At 30.8% G+C, this 19,935-nt stretch overlaps 10 protein-coding genes across 10 annotated transcripts; 5 read left to right on the top strand and 5 right to left on the bottom strand.

Moving 5' to 3' along the window:
- Positions 1 to 131: 131 nt before the first annotated feature.
- On the bottom strand, positions 132 to 2,387 carry cand_014730 (GYF domain-containing protein; the record flags this gene model as incomplete). Its single annotated transcript, XM_067211708.1, has 1 exon — positions 132 to 2,387. One exon carries the CDS (start codon positions 2,385 to 2,387, stop codon positions 132 to 134), a length of 2,256 nt encoding a protein of 751 aa, XP_067069503.1.
- Positions 2,388 to 2,790: 403 nt separating this feature from the next.
- cand_014720 (alpha catalytic domain-containing protein) lies at positions 2,791 to 4,656 on the top strand (the record flags this gene model as incomplete). Its single annotated transcript, XM_067211707.1, has 1 exon — positions 2,791 to 4,656. One exon carries the CDS (start codon positions 2,791 to 2,793, stop codon positions 4,654 to 4,656), a length of 1,866 nt encoding a protein of 621 aa, XP_067069502.1.
- Positions 4,657 to 4,816: 160 nt separating this feature from the next.
- Positions 4,817 to 5,675, bottom strand: cand_014710 (transport protein particle BET3 domain-containing protein; the record flags this gene model as incomplete). The annotated part of the gene is made up of 5 exons (XM_067211706.1): positions 4,817 to 5,005; positions 5,065 to 5,117; positions 5,168 to 5,352; positions 5,445 to 5,533; positions 5,598 to 5,675. 5 exons carry the CDS (start codon positions 5,673 to 5,675, stop codon positions 4,817 to 4,819), a joined length of 594 nt encoding a protein of 197 aa, XP_067069501.1.
- A 442-nt stretch (positions 5,676 to 6,117) lies between these two features.
- cand_014700 (uncharacterized protein) lies at positions 6,118 to 11,910 on the bottom strand (the record flags this gene model as incomplete). Its single annotated transcript, XM_067211705.1, has 1 exon — positions 6,118 to 11,910. The coding sequence occupies one exon, from the start codon at positions 11,908 to 11,910 to the stop codon at positions 6,118 to 6,120; it is 5,793 nt and encodes a 1,930-aa protein (XP_067069500.1).
- A 412-nt stretch (positions 11,911 to 12,322) lies between these two features.
- Positions 12,323 to 13,370, top strand: cand_014690 (pyrroline-5-carboxylate reductase family protein; the record flags this gene model as incomplete). Its single annotated transcript, XM_067211704.1, has 3 exons — positions 12,323 to 12,350; positions 12,418 to 12,746; positions 12,858 to 13,370. 3 exons carry the CDS (start codon positions 12,323 to 12,325, stop codon positions 13,368 to 13,370), a joined length of 870 nt encoding a protein of 289 aa, XP_067069499.1.
- A 213-nt stretch (positions 13,371 to 13,583) lies between these two features.
- Positions 13,584 to 14,073, bottom strand: cand_014680 (40s ribosomal protein S30; the record flags this gene model as incomplete). Its single annotated transcript, XM_067211703.1, has 2 exons — positions 13,584 to 13,693; positions 13,926 to 14,073. The coding sequence occupies 2 exons, from the start codon at positions 14,071 to 14,073 to the stop codon at positions 13,584 to 13,586; spliced, it is 258 nt and encodes an 85-aa protein (XP_067069498.1).
- Positions 14,074 to 14,576: 503 nt separating this feature from the next.
- On the top strand, positions 14,577 to 15,929 carry cand_014670 (uncharacterized protein; the record flags this gene model as incomplete). Its single annotated transcript, XM_067211702.1, has 1 exon — positions 14,577 to 15,929. The coding sequence occupies one exon, from the start codon at positions 14,577 to 14,579 to the stop codon at positions 15,927 to 15,929; it is 1,353 nt and encodes a 450-aa protein (XP_067069497.1).
- A 300-nt stretch (positions 15,930 to 16,229) lies between these two features.
- Positions 16,230 to 17,801, bottom strand: cand_014660 (uncharacterized protein; the record flags this gene model as incomplete). Its single annotated transcript, XM_067211701.1, has 1 exon — positions 16,230 to 17,801. One exon carries the CDS (start codon positions 17,799 to 17,801, stop codon positions 16,230 to 16,232), a length of 1,572 nt encoding a protein of 523 aa, XP_067069496.1.
- A 343-nt stretch (positions 17,802 to 18,144) lies between these two features.
- cand_014650 (uncharacterized protein) lies at positions 18,145 to 18,744 on the top strand (the record flags this gene model as incomplete). The annotated part of the gene is made up of 1 exon (XM_067211700.1): positions 18,145 to 18,744. One exon carries the CDS (start codon positions 18,145 to 18,147, stop codon positions 18,742 to 18,744), a length of 600 nt encoding a protein of 199 aa, XP_067069495.1.
- Positions 18,745 to 19,020: 276 nt separating this feature from the next.
- On the top strand, positions 19,021 to 19,748 carry cand_014640 (uncharacterized protein; the record flags this gene model as incomplete). Its single annotated transcript, XM_067211699.1, has 4 exons — positions 19,021 to 19,079; positions 19,200 to 19,300; positions 19,390 to 19,550; positions 19,620 to 19,748. The coding sequence occupies 4 exons, from the start codon at positions 19,021 to 19,023 to the stop codon at positions 19,746 to 19,748; spliced, it is 450 nt and encodes a 149-aa protein (XP_067069494.1).
- Between the last annotated feature and the right edge of the window lie 187 nt (positions 19,749 to 19,935).

Genomic DNA, 19,935 nt, shown 5'->3' with positions numbered 1-19,935 from the left:
ATATATAAATGTAATTATTTACATGTATTAACATTAATCTAAATTTAATGTTGTGTGGTCTCTCAGAATATATATATTATTAAGAGTATGAATATTCCAATTTTTGTAATACTAAATAATAGCTATAATAATTAATCTAGATCAAAATTGAGATTTCTATGTTTATCAGAACGTATTCCGAAAGCAAGTAAGGATGGATCAATTTTCTGGCCTTGTTTCTTTTTACCTTGTTTCTTTCGATTATTATTATTATTATTATTATTATTATTATTAACAGGCTGTGTTTGAGATGTGTCCTGATTTTTTACTTGGTGAGTTCCTATCAATGAAACTTCATGAGATCTTCGACTGGATTGATTTAAGTTCCAACCAGTCTTTTGTTTAGGTTTAATATCAGTAGAATTATTGAGTTGATATATATTTGTTTCATTTTGATCATGGAAATCCCAAAATCCCGGTTGTTTCCGTTTATTTTGTTGTAATGGTTGAAATTCTAAATTTTGTGTATTAATTTTAGCACCCCATCCTTGCCAATTACTTTTTCGCTCTACAACTAGTCCAGTATTTGTAATACCGCTATTTAGATTATCACCAACATTAATTTCTAATTTAAGTTGAATTGGTCTATTGGAAATTTTCCAATGTCTACCCGTTTTTTCTACATTTAATATGGATTTAGATTTTTTTTCATTAAGAATTTCTGTTTCTAGTGTTGTTTTCTCCTCTTCCTCTTCTAAAATTTGTTTGAAAGAAGTACAACTAATTTTTTTTTCATTAAGTGTATTCGACTTTTTCCATGCATGTTTAGATTCTGATTCAGTTTGTTCAAGTAATTTCAGTACTTGATTTGTTAATTTCAAAGGTTCATGATATGGTGATTTTATTAGTTCTAATGATTGTTCATTATCTGATTGATGCGAAATTTCACATGATCTTATTTGTGTATCAGACAATTTATTATTACTATTATCATTTAAAATATCTACTATATAATTTTGATTTCCACTATCATTACAATTATGATGAGTTGCTTCATGTACATCTCTAATTTTTAAAGTTTGTTCATATATATCTTCAGTTTTTTTTAAATTGAAATCACCTGCTGTAGTGCTCCTAGATAAATAAGAATTTGAGATATCTGCACTAGCTAAGTCCAAAGTTTTATTTGTACATTGGTTATAGAAATCTTTTGGTTTATCAATTTCGATAATACTTTTTGGTGGCACTGTAAAAGGTATAATACCTAGAGAAAAGAATTCGGAGAATGAACGCCATACTTGTTCATTAGTAGTGCATATCTTTAATTCATCAGTGAAAAAATTATCTTTCCACCAATTATGCATTTGATTAGAAGTAAATGGACCATGAATAATATTATTTGGGTCCTTATATAACCAAATAGGAATATTTAAAAAGTCAGAATTATTCGGAAGTAAATTCGAAGTTTCAGAACAATTCATATATTGCAAATCATTGGTTAATATTAAAGATGAGTAAGATTGTGACAATACATCCAGCATATTTTGTTCTTTAAGACTTGGTTCATTTGAGTACTGTATAGGTGATGAATGAGTACTACTCAAATAATCTCCACTTTGGTAAATATATTGTTCAATTTTATTAATACTTTTAAATTCATCATATGATGGTTTTATATCAATATTGTGTATAATCTTATCATGAGAAAGATTTTGGTGTGTATATATGCTAGATTTATCAGATTTTTCAACACTCGATGTTTCGAATTTTTGAATATCACTTTTCATTATATGTATATCTGGTTTTATTATAGTATTTTTGTGTAGCTCATTTCGCTCTTTTTCAAGTGTAACTTTACCTGACTCTTGCAAATTCATATTTAAACCATTATATTCACTTCTTTCTAAACTTAATAACTTAATATTACTGGGATTTCTAATATTATCACTTAAAGAAATGTCCTTTATCAAATAATGTACTTCACTTTCAACATCGTGTTCGGACTGGACTTGTGGAATATTCTTTTTATGGTGTTCAAGATTCACTTCACATATACCTTGCTTTCTTCTCCATGAAAGTGAATAATGAGGCCTTATCTGTCCATTGAAGTTGTTCTTGTATGGTAATTTATTTGGTTCGTTTAATTTCTCAATATCTGTCCCCATATTTTTGATGTAAATTTTGGGACTAGTTGAGGCAAGATACTGAAATTTTCCAGAGTTACAATGAAGGTATTTAGGTTTATTTACACTTTTTAGTAAGAATAGAGTTCTCGGTGTTTTTAGTGGCTTGTAATACCTCAATAAAGTCTCTATAGAATAAATTCTATTAGTTGATTTCTCAACACCGTATGAGTAATTTAATATTTCCTTATTTATTTCCGAGATATCCTCAAAGCTAAATGACATAGTATGCAGTAAATTTGTTGCTAAATTTAATTTTCCTTATTTAGTTTGGATTTGGTGTTATTACAACTAGCATTAGAGAAAAAGGTATTGGTTTCCCGGTACCGGAATTTCTATATTGTCCAAAATAACCGCTTTAATAAATTTTATTACAAATGAGTAGTATATTATGAGCATGGGAGCTTTTAAAGATCTAATGAAATATTAGAAGTAGCTTCACAGTATATTAAATGCTAATATAATCTAAACTATACGCATGCATATAATTGAGTACCGGTATAGGACTCTTTGTAAACTTATCAGTATCCAAATGTTTACAAACCCTTCTAAATTCTGTTATAAAAATTAGAAGAATATCTCTATCAATTAATTATAGATTTTACAAGTCTTATAAACTATTTCAAATATGTGGAATATTGTAGAAAAAGATCAGTTACCTGAAAGCATAGTAACAGGACCTAGAAAATTAGGCTCTACATACTACTACGAAAACCAAATTTGTGCGTTTAGACTATGGGGTGAGCATATAAAAAAATGTTGGGTTTCTAATGATATTGGTGAATTATATGAAATGGGGCCTGATTTAGAGAAGAATATATATGTTGTTTTTATTACTGGCATAAAAGAAGGAGAAAGTTACCACTATATTATAGAATCCACAAATGGTGAGCAAGTACATAGAAGAGATCCATATGCAAGATTTGCAGATTATAATAGTGATAAGTGCTTTATAATAAATAGTACGAAATATAGAGAAGACATCGCTAAAAATAGAAATTATAACTTTGATAAGAGCTCACTAATAATCTATGAACTACATGTAGAAAGCTTTATTGCAAGATATGCTGAAGATATGAAAGACAAAGAAATAACTAACAAAAGTTACTTTCATCAAATTGCAGATTATGGATTACCCTATATATCTCAATTGGGATTCAACTGTATAGAATTAATGCCAATAATGGAATACTGTGGTGAATGGGGATACAATCCGCGATTACTGATGTGCATACACAGCATGCTTGGATCAATTGATGATTTTTGTTATTTAGTAGAAAAATGTCATAAAAATAATATCACAATAATAATTGATATAGTATTGCATCATGGTGCCTCAAAAATGAATTCACTTTGGAATTACGATGGTTACTCCCATAAAGGTGGGATATACTTTGAAAATGGAGGTGATACTGGATGGGGTGCAAAGTTTTCCTTTAATAAAAAGGAGATCAGAGATATGCTATATGAAGCATGTAACGTGTTACTAGGAGAATATGGTGTTGATGGTTTGCGATTTGATAGTGTACACAACCTTCCATATAATATACTTAAAGAACTTATCAGCAAGTTACGACAAGAATATCCATATGCATATTTAATTGCAGAAGTAGTTCCTGAAAATCCCCAATATGTGCACAATTGTGGGTTTGATTCATGTTGGATACATTCTTCATACTATGATATACTAGATTTAAAACGAGGTTTTAAAACTCAGCAAGAGTGGAACAAAGGGCTTTGTAAATCTATCATACAAGGACATAATGGTTTCAATAAATCTTTTCAAAGTATTTTAACCATGCTTGGTAATCATGATCAAATAGGCAATAGAGTAAATGGACATATCCCACATGGGGATGATAGGGTCGGGAGATATCTAATTGATCAATTTGGGGGGAGACTGAATTGGGATGCTAGAGCGTATTGTAGGATGTTATACTCTATACAATGTATTTCATTTGGAACACCAATGATATTTATGGGTACTGAAAATAATCAATGCGAATGGTGGGCACCCAAAGAAAAAAATCACTGTTTTAACTGGTCAGTTATAAAATTGCAAGATCAAATATCTAAAGAAATGAGAGATATGATTCAATCAATTAATAAAATTAAAATTGATATGAAAGACATATTTTGTTCAGAAACTCATAATTTTCTCGACTTCAAAGTTAATCCTAGTTTCTTGGTAACATCATTCGTTAGATATGGAGATAAACGAGCATGTTTATGTATAGTAAACATGGATAGTAAGGAGTGGCTAAATAAAGAATATGTTATCAAAATCTCCAAACAAAATACTGCTAATTTTTATGGAGATAAATTAATGCAAATATACAACTCCCAGGACTCAAGATTTGGTGGATGGGATACTAGTTATACACAACCTATTAATACAGTTATATATTGCAATAGCAGTCACTCAGAATCTACAATTGAATTTCTACTTAATATTCCAAAATATTCTGTCACAATATATGAACTTATTAAATAAAGTCAATTTACAAATTATTCCATAAAGCCAATTAATGTAATTGAAATTATTCAAGATCAAAATAAGAAAGTGTGTAACAAGCAAACAAAATTGTACACCAATACGAAGTATATTGGAAAAACTAAAATTTATACACCTAACTTTTTCTTGGAAATTAGAATTACATTGACTGAATTGTTTTGTCTCTATTTATTACAAGAGGGTCAAATTTTATAAGTATAGTGGTGCTATAGTTGTTTGGAGAATCTTCTGTTGTGTGTGCGCTGACGTTTGCAGGAAATTCAGCACTTTCTAATATTCCTTGAACAACCCCTGCTGCATAGGCACCACAATTAATATGTTCAAGGTCCTAATAAAAAAAAGATTTTTGTAAGATCCAAAATGAAGTATGAGGAATTATGTACTAACCCTTGGTACAGAGATGAACTTATTGAGTAGCAAATTTTTATCATTAATCATATCTAAAGAACTAATAGTATATAAAATTACAACTTAAAATATTCCAACTTACATTCATCATCTGATTCTTGACCCTTGAGAAGATCGCTAGTATGTCCAAAAAGATATTTCCAACACTTTTGTGATATAAAAGATAAAATTTGAAGTATCTTGGTTTCACGCTTTTGATTAGCCTTTTCTCTAATAGCTACTAGCTCAATGACTTTATATCCAACTGACATACCCATTTCATGTAATCTAAAGATATTTTTTCAATAATAAAACAATATAAGGTGAATATCTACTTGGTTATAAATAAAAAGGACAATATTATACAAGACAAAGTTTACCTATCCTCAAGTCTTATTCCAGGTTTTAAGTATATTAGGGAGTATTGCACTATTTCAGAAAATAGAAATGCGAAAGAACTAATATTGACCTAGAAGTATAACATTAAGGAGATTACCATTCAATTAAATAGAAGAGATATTTCAATATTATACCTCAGAAGCAGATTTCATAATATTTCTGTCCAATGGCTGACTTAATCCCTTTTTATTGGACTTCTCTATTCGTAACATTTCTATTTACTTTTAATTGTTTATAAATAGTTGTTAGAAGAACTCACTGAAGAAAAAAAGGAAAATATACTTTATAACTAGCTAGCTTTGTCAGGGACTGGTAATGAGGTACAAACCGGCAAATTTGCAGCTCAGTTTATTGGTAATTGAAGAGTACATATTATATACCTTAAAATTTCTTAATTTGTAAATAATAGAAGACATTATTTTATGGGAATGAGCTCCAATATATCTTCATTATACTTTAAGGTTTATATTTAAAAATCTAGCTTTGATTTTAAAATGTAAAATAACAAAATCTACTTTAAAATATATTGACTATTATTAAGAATCAGTAATCAGATATTTATTCTCTACCATTTGCATCTTTCTTTATTCTCAAAAATTTAGAAGTAAATTTAAAAGTTTATATGGAGTAGTCAACTATTATATCATATTGCTTTTAGCCTGCTACAATAAATAGGATTAGTGTTGTTATTAAATATAAAAATATACCAAACTTGCCATATTTTGACGAATAATTGCTTTGGGAACTTGATGATTTCTCTTTATTAGGATTTTTTGTAAATGACCACCTTTTCTTTTGTAGTGAAGATGTAAATGTATAAAAGTCATTTTCATTACCTGCATTACTGTTATATGGTATTTCTATGATTACCTGCTTCATTTCAAATTCAGGGTAGTTCCCCATTATATCAGGTTGATATTTGTCCAATAACAATGGAATATCATCATCATCCTCATTCTCACTTTGTAAAACCTTTTTAAAATCTTCTTCTAATGTATAATTTTCCTCATTTATATTCTTAGTACTTTCAACTAACCCTTCAGTTTTGTTAACTTCATTATTATCATTAAAGTTTGGGACAATTTCAACCTTTCCAAGGTATTGGAAATTTGTGTCTTCATCAACAAATATTTCCTTCACATTTGTACTCTGTGGTATATCCTCTATATTAATTATTTTTGCAGCAAAATCACGTTTCGTCTGATTGTTATAGTATTGTACTAAAGTTATATTTGATTCCTCACCAGCTTGGGGAAAATATACTCTAATATATTTATTTTCAACATTTGTTGAGTCCGTTAAATTAACACTCTCGGGAGGTATATACGGAATATAATTTGTTGATACTAAATTGAACTTATCTGTACTATTTAAAAGTTTATCATTATCTTGAGCCATAGTGGATGATCTTAAATTTTCTTCTCTTTGTTTTCTATTGAAGCCCAAATTCTTAGTATTACAATAATGGCTAAGTGTTGCAAGTGAGCAGTTTATCAGTTTGAACTGACATGCAATCCTAAATTTTGTATTATCTATAAATCTCATTGGTCTGAAGCTGAAACTAAGTAGCCCTGAATCTACATCATTCACTTTAAATCCAACCTCTCTCATTGGGCAACCATTTTCCAAGATTGTTATTGGGATACACCTGGGATTTTTATAACTGTATGTTAAGTTATCTTCACATATTGATCTCCAAACTTGACACTTCTCCGGCCAACTTGTTAAGCACTTTGTTACAGACTGTTTATTCTTAATATTTAAAATAGATGACAAAATTGGATATGAATCATTTGAAGTGTTAAATGGCAAATAAGATACTACTAACTTTCTTAATGATGATCCATATTGGCTAATAGGTAACAATCCCTCATTACTTGAGGATGGTGTATGTGCGCTATTATAAGTATTTGGATAATTACTTTGATATGAATGCTGGTACTGTTGATATTGTTGATTTTGCAACATGTTAGCAACGGCATTTTGGCTAATGGCCGGTATTTGTGTTATTAGTTCTATATCAGATCCAGGTCTCTGAGCTACCTGTGAAATCAATTCACCTAACCCATTAACAGTTGGATTAGGATCATTTCCAACTGCTTCAACCCATGCAAGTGCCTGTGCAACACCAGTAGATAGTTGTTCACCTTCTACCTTATGATTTAATGCTGTTTGTACTGCTTGCACAGAGTACTCCCATGTTCCTGAACCATGGATACTCTTATCTCTTTTATTTAATTTACATTCACACAAGGCATTATTCATTTCTTTTGAAGGCATCCTGAGTGTATTTTGAAAAATTAAATGTTCACTTGTTTCAATAATGACCATGCCACAATTTCCAGATGGTCCTGACAAACTATTGTCATATAGTGAAGTGGTAGCACAAAACATGTCAGTTTTAGATACGTAAATTGCCTCGCAAGATGGATCATTAACACGAATAAAACTCGGTGCTCTTTTACGCCATCCTTTTGCCGATTTTTGTGGTACACAACACTGCATACCTTCCGAAGTGCAGATTACATGTGGTAATCCCACTCCAGGTGGAGGTAATACACTTTGCTTTTCAATGGCACTACTAGGTCTTAGTGCACCTTTTTGATCAAGAAACCCAGAGTTATATAGAGATATGCTAGTTTGTATTAAATCATTGAGTGGAAAACGCGATAAGAATCCACCCATGCTTCTTACTGCGGATGCAGATAAGGTCAGTACTCCTGGCCACTCTTCACTTCGCAAGCTATTACTACCTTTTTCATATTGCATATTTTTGTTTATATTATGAATACCATTAATTAGCCGTTCTTCCATTGCCTCTGCATATGCAATACTTGCCGATACAGGACAACCAATTGTACCTGACTGAAAATTATGTAAACTAACTGAACCTTGCTTATCTGGCATTAAGATACATGTCCCAGTGATTTTAGTTGGAGTTTTTAAAAATGCACCATATGAGTAAAACCTACATTCAGGAGTGTTACTACATGCTAAAATACACTGCTCAATATTATCTACTGGAAGAACTATTTCCATTGGACTGTAATATCTCGTTTCTTCTTCATAACACAGTGACTTTGCAGGAATTTTATTTATATAGTCAAATTCACTATCATTGTAGCTGATTTCATGGTCTGCCACTTTATTACTCATCTCTATGAATTTTGAAACTTCTGCAGCGTTAGGAGGATCCAGTACAACTCCAAGTATCTCAGGGCCATAATTGCGTGATTCATATGGAATATCATCTTCGGAGTAATTCATTTTCAAATTATACTTATCTATAGATTCCTTTGAGTCATCATCACTATAGCTAATTGAATTGTAATCACTTGAGTTATATTTATTAAAATGATCAATAATTGATGAATTATCTTTTTCATATAAGCTTGCATTAGATTCGCTTCTTAGGTTTTTATTATTTTCTGATGACTTTTTTACATTCTTAATTTCAAGGATAGTGTTATTTATAGAATGATCTATTCTAATTTCATTGCTTAATTTTTTAGTGACATTAGGTTCAAAAATATTAGCTTGCTCTGTAGCATTATCTCCAAAAATATCAACAATATCCTCTTTTTTAATAGTATTATTTCTATTTTCATTACTTTCATTTAGAAATCCTGTAAAAATATCCGATTTATTGTACTGATTATCTGCTGAACTATTCTGTGACCTACTTTGAAAACTTGAAGAAGAGCTGTTATTTAATACTTCAGGTTGTGATTGTTTAACTTGTCTCACTGGAGCTGGTTCAGAGTTAGTAATAAGCTGGTTTAGAAAACTTCTGGAAGGTAATTTTTTGGGTGTACTGTGTAGAATTGCCAGTTGATCAAATATACTGACTTTATTCCTTGTTATTCCTTGAATAATATTTATAGTGCCTATAGATTGTGCCAATGCCATTCCGGTACCAGAGAATAGCTGCTTTTGCTGATTTAGTGCAAATGATTCTACATTTTCACCATTAGCAAAAATAGTTGTAATATATGGGATATTTGTAAAGTCTGAAGGTAGACCAGTTGTTGCATTAATAGAACCAACACAAAAAGCATACATCCCAGTTATATCATCACATGGAAAATCAACATGATCTTCAACACTCTGCATACCATCATTTCCTGTTGGTAGTGCAAATAATATATTGTAATCTTTTGAAGTTCTTCTCATTATATGACGCAGTACTCTTGGTGCAGCACGATTCTTTTCTATAGTATCTTGATTAAATCGCAGTGGAAATACAATATTTTGTGCTTTTGCTATAACTGCTGAATCTATTGCAGATACTATATCACTTAAAGGAGCACCTTTTTGAGCTGAATCCCACACTTTGTATCCAATACATTCTATACTTACATCTCCTGATAAAACTAGTGGGCAAACAACACCATCTGGAAATCTGTTACAATCACAACCTGCAACATAAGCCATTGCTGTATCTTGCCCTTGATTTGTATCAATATTTCGTAGCAAAGATTCAAAATTTCGTACAGACATATCACTCTGATGCAACTTCCTAAATGAAAATATTCCACTTCCAGTTTTCCCATCTGAGTTTTTCGTTGAACCACTTTTATTATTACTATTCGTCCTAGCAACTCCATTCATTTGTAGCAAAACATCAAATCCTGTACCTATAAAAGCGTTGATTAAGTTAACTTTATCTTTTTGTTGCTGAGTCATATTACTGAGCACCTCTTCAGGTAATTTTTCTAAAAATGATTCTGGATGAAAAGATGTTATATCATTAGGATCATCAAAAACACTCCCATTCATTCGCACAAATGTAACTCCTTGTTTAGATCCACGATTGGCTGGATCAAAATAGCCGAATTGGGTACTAGATAACCGAGATGCACGTATTAAAGGAGATGAAAAATTCCGATTAGTAGTTCCTGTATTTCCTGATGAAAATAGTCGCCCGTTATCACTTTGTCTAGATACTGTCCTTCTCATCCACTCAGCAGTTGATGGAGATGAGGATGGAGATGAGGATGGAGATGAGGATGGAGATGAAGATGGAGATTTAAATTCTGGGAAGGGTCTGCTTTGTGTAAGCTGCAAGCCTATTGGTGGTGTTTGTGAATCAACTTTAGACCATTTATCAATGTTTTCAAAAGCACTGGGTGACAGTCCTGAGCCACTTGTTATCATTGGAGATGAAGCAGTATTTGAAGTTAAAGGAGAATCAAAGCTTGAAATACTTAAGTTAGGTTTAGAATTTTGATTTTGATTATTATTATTTGTCTTAATTCCTTGAGGAATAGGCTTATAACTCCAGTTTGTCAATGTAGGAAAATGCTCTTTCGAAATATTATTACTTACTTCAGTACCCTTAATTTGATTAACAGCACCGGATCTAGAAGTAGGATTTCCAAATGGTGGTAGCAATTGAGAAGATGAATCTGCCATACCTTGGAAAATTGCAGTAGCGACTACTGTACCAATATCACCAGAGTAATCAATTGAATTGCTTTTTATATCAGAAGTCATTAATGGAGTCGTTTTATTTAATACTTTATGGGCAACATCTGTATAGTTCGTGTTTTCCAAATTGAGATTATAAAAAGGAGACATTCCCCATCTTAATTCTTGATCATCTTGAGTAATACTTGAGTTATTTTGTTGCATTACTAAATTATTCTTTGGACTTTGATTAAATATCTTGAGGAAATCAAGTGCATTGAAAATTGATGAATTTTGCAATATATCTATATTCACTGGTGATGTCTGTAGAATGTGAGAAATTTTTGAGAATCTATCTAATATATAATAATCCAACTCTTTATATAGTGATAATTCATCATTCTTATTATCAGGGCTTTTAAGTAAACTTTCAGTTTCTTTATGGGAAATACTATCACTGTACAAAATTCTCTCTTCGTACTTACCAAAAGTAGGGTTATTCCAAAATCCTTGAAGCTTATTTTGTCCACTAGTATGTATCTTTTCATTACCCCTTTCAGCAAAAACTGAAAGATCAGTCAGTATAGATTCCTTAGTACAGTCTGACTTATTTAAAACGTTGTTTTTGCCTATCTTTTTAAGCCCATTTATTAGAGGATATAGATCTCTATTTTCATTAGTTGATTCCTGTAACTTTATTTCGAAGACAAAGGTTCCCAAATTTTCATAATATTCGACAAAAGTAAATGGTAGATTACTACTATCTGGAAAATTTTGTAAATTGCTAAATATACTCTTTGCATCTCTTTCTCGCACCACTTTACTGTCTGATAATAACACACAAATATATCTTACTATATGTGGAGATCTATATGTAGAATTACTATAAAGTAAATTTCCAATACTAGGGCATTCATCAGAATCTCCATTTAGGAGGCACCAATTAGATGAAGATGCTTGTATACAATACAAAAATTCAGTCACAATATTCAGAATTATAAATAGTGCAAGCGCATTAATTATGTTCCTCTTTTGCATTTAATTATAGCTGAAAATGCTATTGATCTTTCTAACTTATTTTGTAATTTAAACTTATTTAATGTTAATTTTCTTACTTAAGTATTGATCCACTTTTTCCTATATTGCATAAATCTCGTTTTGCTGTAAAATTTTTTGCATGCAATGAGACACGTAATACATGTAGCTTTCCACTGCATGCAATAGCTGCTTGTGGGTTATGATAATTACATTTTAATATAGATGCAACTCCCAGAAGGAAAAATGAACTTTTATTGAAAAGACACATAATACATGTATTGTTGGCTGTTGGAGGGAAAATTGGATATAGGAGTATCTAAAACTTATCCACAACAAATTTTAGAAGATTCTGGAAATTGAAAAATACATATATTTTTTGTACATAATAGAGTTACATATTAGTGAAGAAATAATGGCAACTAATATAAATAAAAAGATTGGTAGGCCCTAATCAAAGTGAGCATGTTCACACAGCTTTATTACATTATCTAAATATCTTATTATTAGGTTTTATCGGTTCTGGACATATTGCAAGAGCAATAATATCTGGAATAACTTCTTCTGGGGTACTAGATTGTAGTAAGATCTATGCAGCAGACCTCCTTCACAAAGCTTCACTCTTGTTAAAAGAGGAGATGGGGATAAATACTGTAACAAATAATTACCAGGTGGTTGAAAACTCAGATATAGTTTTTTTATGTGTTAGACCAGATGTTGCCCGATCAGTTTTAAAATCGATTGCACAGTGTCCATTGAATCAAGATTTTTTTACAGGTAATAAAGTTATCATATCCGTTTGTGCTGGAATAACAATTGACGATATTATTGAGACATTTGTAAGTTTATTTTTAACTTTGATTCAATACAATGATTAATTGGGAACATTGAAATATACTAAACATTGTTTTGTGATCATTGAAATTCTTAAATTATATATTGAATTTTAGGGAGGTGATAAGAATTTATATTGTATCAGAGTTATGCCTAATATGGCAATATCTGTACGTGCAGGCACTTGGCTCTTCTGTGAAAATCCAGATGCTAACTTCAAAAGCAATAAGAGAATAACAATTGATGAGATTATTCATATTCTAAGTTCATGTGGAACAGTTCACAAATTGAGTGAAAATTTATTCTCAATTGGTACAGCTATCAGTGGTTGTGGTCCAGGTTTTTGTGCAAATATACTAAATCATCTTGCAGAAGCAGCTTCAAAAAATGGAATTCCCACACAACTAGCCACACAATTAGCGATCGAAGTAATGTATGGTACATCCAAAATGTTGATGGAATCGAAAGAATCTCCAATTGACTACCAAAATAAAGTGTCTACAAAAGGTGGTGCTACACAAGCTGGAATAGACATATTAGAGCAGTATAGGATTGGAGAAGTATTTTTGAAGTGCCTTACTGGAGCAGCTAATCGTTGTGATGTATTACAAAGGGAAGCTAGGAATTAAGGTATAATACTTTAATGTTACTAGCATTTATTTCTCCCAGAAGGTGTGACGGTATTGGGTCATTGGTCTAGTGGTAGGATTCGCGTTTCGGGTACACGAGGTCCCGGGTTCAATTCCCGGATGACCCCCTATACTTTATAGGATGCACCTGTTCTAGTTCGATTACTTTTTAGAGAGGAATCTACACTTCTAATTAACACTATCTAGTTAGTATTACATATCCTTAAGTTCTTGCATCTGAGTGAAATCATAAAAGAAGATCATAAAGTAATATTTATTGTCACCTAATAATACCTCAGATTCATCTACTCTATTACTTGAAGCTACTCATAATCATAGATATTTGATTTATTAACTCCCCTCTGATCTACCTAAAATATAGGCATGTTTATGCCTTTTGAAATTAAAATGAAGCCAATAGACCTACTTAATAGCTAACGGCGGTATATATTATTACAGAAAATTGTATATATGAGGAATTAAAGACTTCTTATGATAGTGACAAGTTTATTAGGAAACAGTTCATTTATGATTGGGGATTGCACTTTTTCCTACCACCAACAGTATTCACAAAACGTCTGTTGTATTGATGTCTTTTCTTAGCTCTACCCGTTGAAGCCTTCTTTTTCTGTTGCTTTTCAACACGAGGAGTTTGATTTTTTACCTTACCAGCACGAGCAAGAGAACCATGAGCTTTGGCCATATTCAAAGATGAGTTAAAATTAAATTAGAAACTTAAATGATATTTAACTCCTAAATTCCCCAAATTACTAGAGTTTGTTTATTCTTTAGCTCGTCTCATGACAGTAAACAAGACGACACAAGACCGCCTTACCTATTCAGATGTGTTACATTTTGGTTAACTACTGCAATATAATATTAGAACAAAAGGAACAGGAATTTTAAGAATTATATATATAGTAACTTACAGGACTAGCTTAAATATATATATATATATATATATATATATATCAAGATTCCACAAATTTTATTTGTAATTCAACGTAGTGCAGATATTTAATATCTAGAAATTTTCAATGTAATATTTTTAGTGAATACTCTGCTATTTTTTTATGATAACAAAAGTTCACTAGCCTTTATATGGTGTTAATTATCTGATAAATATTTTAGACATTAATTTCTCTAAATATATTCCGAGCGGTCTCCATGTACTTCTAGGAACATACTAAATTGTATATAGTACAAATGAGTACTGTAGAGGAATTCTTAATATCTATAGGAAAGGAACTAGGGAAGAGCCCTAATGATATGAAAGATTTGGTAGATGTCATTGTCAAGAAGAATTGGTATGATAAAGTGGAGTCATTGAAACATATAAGTGATGATGAATGGAAGTCCATGGGAGTTCCACTTCGTTTAGTAAATGCAATAAAGCTTAGATTAGATGAATCAAACAAAGGAGATTTATCTCATACAACTATTAATGGTAAAAATAGAGTTAAGGAGGAAGAGAAGTGGCTTGTAGAGTATTCATCCCCAAGTACTGTGACTATAACCCCTTCTACAATGGAATCAGTAAATAACTTGACTCAGATACCCAATGAAGCTATTGAGAGGACTATTTCAATACTATTTAGGATAATTGATGGAATTTTAGCTTCACCTGAAGATGGTAAAAAACGCCGTATTCGTATAAATAATCCATTATTTCACTCTAGTATTGCAAAATATTCACAAGCACTTGGTGTACTAAAATCAGTTGGATTTATTTATGTTGATTACTATTCTGAGGAATCTGATAAGATGGAGCTTTATGTAGAACTTCCAATAGCTTATATATCACTTCTAACTGATTGTCACAACTTTCTAGTGGCTCTTTGCAAAAAGCTTGGAATTTCTTACCCAAAGATTATTCCTGGGAATTTTAATCCATATGTAGCCCATTTTTCATCCACTAACACTCAGAATATGACTAGACCATTGGAAGATGAATTTGGAAAGCTACAGACTCAAGTTAAAGAGATTGAAGCTCTTATTGAAAAAGGTTATGACGACTATGAACCATGTTTAAAGCCATGTATAATACATTCATCAGCTTTGGGAGATTTTGATGAGGCCATTCAAATTCTAAAACAGACACCTGAATATGACGACTCAGATACAGCTCTTATGACTAGAAGTGAAGTAGATAGACTCAAAGAGTTCTTCTCTGAAGGTCCGACTTTTAAAAGTCGTGTAAAGGAATATTTGAAGACTTTAAAAAAAAGATCTATTTATAGTCACATTAACATTCGAGTGATATGTCCAGATAAATACATTATACAACTCCAATTTAAGCTTAACAGCACTACAGAAGATCTGGTTAATGCTGTGAAATGCTGTTTAAACCAAAACATATTAAAATATAACTGGTATATTTATGAAACACCCCCTGTTGTTAAAATATTACCCAAGAATTCCGTTACATTGTATCAATGTGGCTATGCACCTAGAACTGTGCTTTACTTAAAGGTAGAACTTCCTAAAGATATGAAAAATAAAGTTAATTATTTGAGAGATGACCTGATGAGATCAATTATCACTAACACTGCAATGTAATTGAGAACAATTTTTACAAATAGTGTATAAACGGAATCTTATACTTTTAACATCTATTTACAAGAAAAATGCGATAAATCTTATAGCTTTCAACACTACGTCCACTAAGATAAATTTCTACTCACAGGGAAATGGAAAAATGTCCACTTTATTAACTAATAGATAAGTCCTTAAATTTCAACTATTTTTGAGAACTTCTAGTTATTTAAATTTAATTCGGAATAACTTAAGTACATCGGAATATTACAATCTCGGTTTAAATTGCTTTCTTCTCCTTTTTTTTCTTTTAGTAAACAGTAATTAATAGAGATTGAAGAAGTCTTGAAGGTTATTTTTCATGATTTTATATTTTTTTGGAGTGCAAACTGTAGAAGTGCATTCATTTCCATTATTAGAATTTTCTCCAGAAGAGTTACAATTATTATCTTCGGAAGTAGTATAGTTAGTTGTCACCGTATTGCCATCTTTCTCATTGTCTATTTGCAGAAATTGCTTACCATCACAAATAGCTAATTCTACAGAAGATGAAGTTACTATACTTGAACTTATATTATTATAATCGGTATCAATCGTGTTATTAGTTGTTGGTCGACTATTATTCGAATCATTAAAGTTCAAATCATTAAAAAAACACGAATCCAAGTGACTTGAGTGTGAAGCTGCGGGAGCCTGAGTAGATGGAGTCTCTGGCAATAAGTAGTAGGAAATATTTGGATCTCTTTTCTCCTTTATTCCATTAAAATAATGGGAACTAGTAACAGCTTCATTTTGCTTATACTGTTCTTTAAGTTTAATTTGAGAAATTTTAGAATCATATGGTGTATTAGGTAGACTGTTAACTTTACTTTGAATAGCACTTTTTTTATATTCATTGTGAATAGAACCACTGGTACTCCTTGCAGAAGATAGTGCAATAAGATGAGTTGAAATTTTTTCTTGTAAACTATTTACACTCTCAGCTAGTTTAGCTATGTTGTGTACACATTGGTTCACTAACTCCTCTTGTCGAATTTTGTTACTAGAATCTTTCTGACTAATACGAATACTATGAACTTGAAGTCTTAGTTGTTCTGCTTGATTAACTAATTGTGAGATTAGATTGCGATCTTGTTTCTTCTCTTCATTTATGATGCGAACTTTATCAGATAATTCATCAACAGATTCCTTTAATTCATTTGTTACTTGAATTGTCTTATTCATCTTGCGTTGTATTTCACTCTTTAACTGAGGAATATCCTGGTGAATAACATTCTGAATCATCCCAACTTCCTCTCTTAATTTATGTAGACTAAAAGTTTGTTCATCATATCTCTTAGTAGTCAATGATAACTTTTCAACTTCTCTCCTTAAAGCTTCGATATCTACCTTATTTCGTTCACTTGTATGTATTTGAGATTTAAACTTGATATATTCTGTTTGTAGACTTTCTACTTTTGTTGTAATATCTGGTATAATTCTCGATGTCATATTGTGACTACTTACTGTTTCCGTTAATATTAATAAGTCATTCTTTAATTTCCTTATCTCTAATCTTAATTTATGTTCCTCTTGTGTATGTTTATGATCTTTACTCTTTAACTCATCTATTTCAGAGTGATATTTTCTTAGTTCTGCAATTAATAATGTGTGAAGCTGTAATTGTTGTTTCAGCTTTTCAAACTGAGTCTCCAAATTTTGAGCTGAAACAATATCTAACTTTCCTTGTTCCATATCTGAAAATCGTAAATGAAGTGTATGTACTTCATCTTTTATGCGATTCATATCTTTTAGTACTCCAGAAATTGTTTCTCTTTTGTTTTCCCTTGGTATTGCACTATCAAAGGAAGAAATATGCATCCAGTTATTTCTTATAGCCTCGCTTACTGTTGTCATCTTTGGAATACGGCTAAGGGTATTAAAACAATTCTTAGTATATTTATACTTAGTATATATATTCCAAAAGTTCTATTTACTCTATTTAATACTTCCTTCATCTAGCATATTTCAAGATCTTAAATATTTTTGTATTTTGTACAAGACGGATTGTGTGCATACGTGTGTGTATAGTTGATGCACACGTCCTAATAGCTATTAAAATATAGGCGGGTTTTACAGTTGTGAATCATTCACCTTTAGTGGCTATAACTTAGGAACTTTGAGTACCCTAACCCAAATAAGATCTTAGTTAGATTTAAATTTAATATCAAATATTATTTATGTGAAATTAAATAGCAATATGAAAGAGACCTGCTTTGAATGGGCTATTCAAATTGCAGAGTCATGGGATAAGTTGTGTGACATTATTAATAGGTCATTAACTGCAATGACTAACCTCCTTCATTCTCTAGATTTGGCTATATCTCCTCACATAGTTGGGAATTATATTGCTGAAGAAATGGTTCCAAATAGTGTCTTTTCATTAATATCATCATATAGTACAAGAATAAGCAATTTAGCAATTGAACTAATGCAGTTTATTGATAAATTCCGTGATTCTCACCTTAAAAATATAGAATATATAATAAAATGGTGTGATGAAGAATATACATCAATAAATTCACGTAATATTAATAAAGATATCAATGCAAATATTATACGTGTACAAGCTCTATATACAACAAACCAATTATGCCTTATTATAAAAAGTCAACACAAGATAATTAGTGATATTTTGAATTCTGCAATAAATAAAGTTGATTTATATATTTTATATAAGTCAACTAAAAAATTTGGGGTAATCCAAACACATATAGAGCACTTTCATCAGTTAAGAAACTTTAAATGTAATAATGCATTTAAAGAACGCCAATTCCTAACAAGTTATTGTACAAAGTAATCATATCATTGTCATATATTAATAAAGACACAATATTTATAAGTATTATAAAAATCTAAACAACATATTTATTGCTTTATATTAAACTACTTCCTGTTCTTACTTTTCCCAAAGTATCAATGTATAGACTTGACACCTACGTAATATTTCCGCCTTTATTATATTAAGAGATTTACTAAAAGCTACACTAGAGTGAGGAATTCACCTAACTCTTATATATTACCGGCTCTATTAATAACATTATTCAGCTCTATAGCTAATTAGTTGATAATTATAATGAATATTGAGCGTTTTGAGTTCTTCTCCCAGGCAACTCAGAAGGTCTTTTCAACATGGTATGTTTATTATGATATCCTAGAATAAAGAGTAAAAGTTCTTATTATAATGCAAATAAAGTGATATCTCTTGATTATTGAATAGTACATATATGTAAAGTTTTGGTTGTGGATTTTTAGGACTGCACTAAGACTTTCAGTAGAAAATGGATGGGCTGGAAGATTTGGATTTAAAAAGCAAGGAGAACTAGTCAATGAGGTACTTCTTATGTTTCAATCAGGTAAGTTATAGTTTAAAAAGAAACTGTGAATAAATTATATATGTCTTTAAAGCAATTGGACTTTATAATTGCACTTTATATTTATTTAGGTAGAAACGTGGACCCAACTCAATTAGCTAATTATTTAGTAGATACTTTGGAGCAACATTTTTCAACAGTAATAGATGATGAAAGTAATATAGAAGTTGCCAATTTACTGTGCGAGTTATATAGACGGTGTTCTACAGGTGATTATACTTTATATGAAGAGGTAAGCTGACAAGTCACTGTGATTTGTATTGTTATATACGAAGTTTAGTTTAACATCACTTTTTTTTAGATTATGAATATACAGGGGGCCTCTATTGAGTCATGTAAGATGCAATCATATATCTTAGTTGAAGATGGATCTAAATTAAGTGATATAGATACAGATGAGCAAGCTGAAAGTGAAGAATTTGATTATTGATATCATTTACTCTAGTTAATTCTAAACTATATGTTTTAATTCTTGTTATATAAACACACACTTGAGAATATAAATAAGGTAATAGGATATGTTATAAATCACATTGAAATACTAATATGAAGTGTTCTCAAGTTTATCATGATAGGAATCATTCTAATTGTGTGAGACGTCCATGTCTTGAAACTAC

The sequence above is a fragment of the Cryptosporidium andersoni genome, assembly GCF_001865355.1.
Source record: "Cryptosporidium andersoni isolate 30847 chromosome Unknown contig_21, whole genome shotgun sequence".
NCBI classification, from domain to species: domain Eukaryota; phylum Apicomplexa; class Conoidasida; order Eucoccidiorida; family Cryptosporidiidae; genus Cryptosporidium; species Cryptosporidium andersoni.
This window is presented reverse-complemented; position numbering and strand designations above follow the sequence as displayed.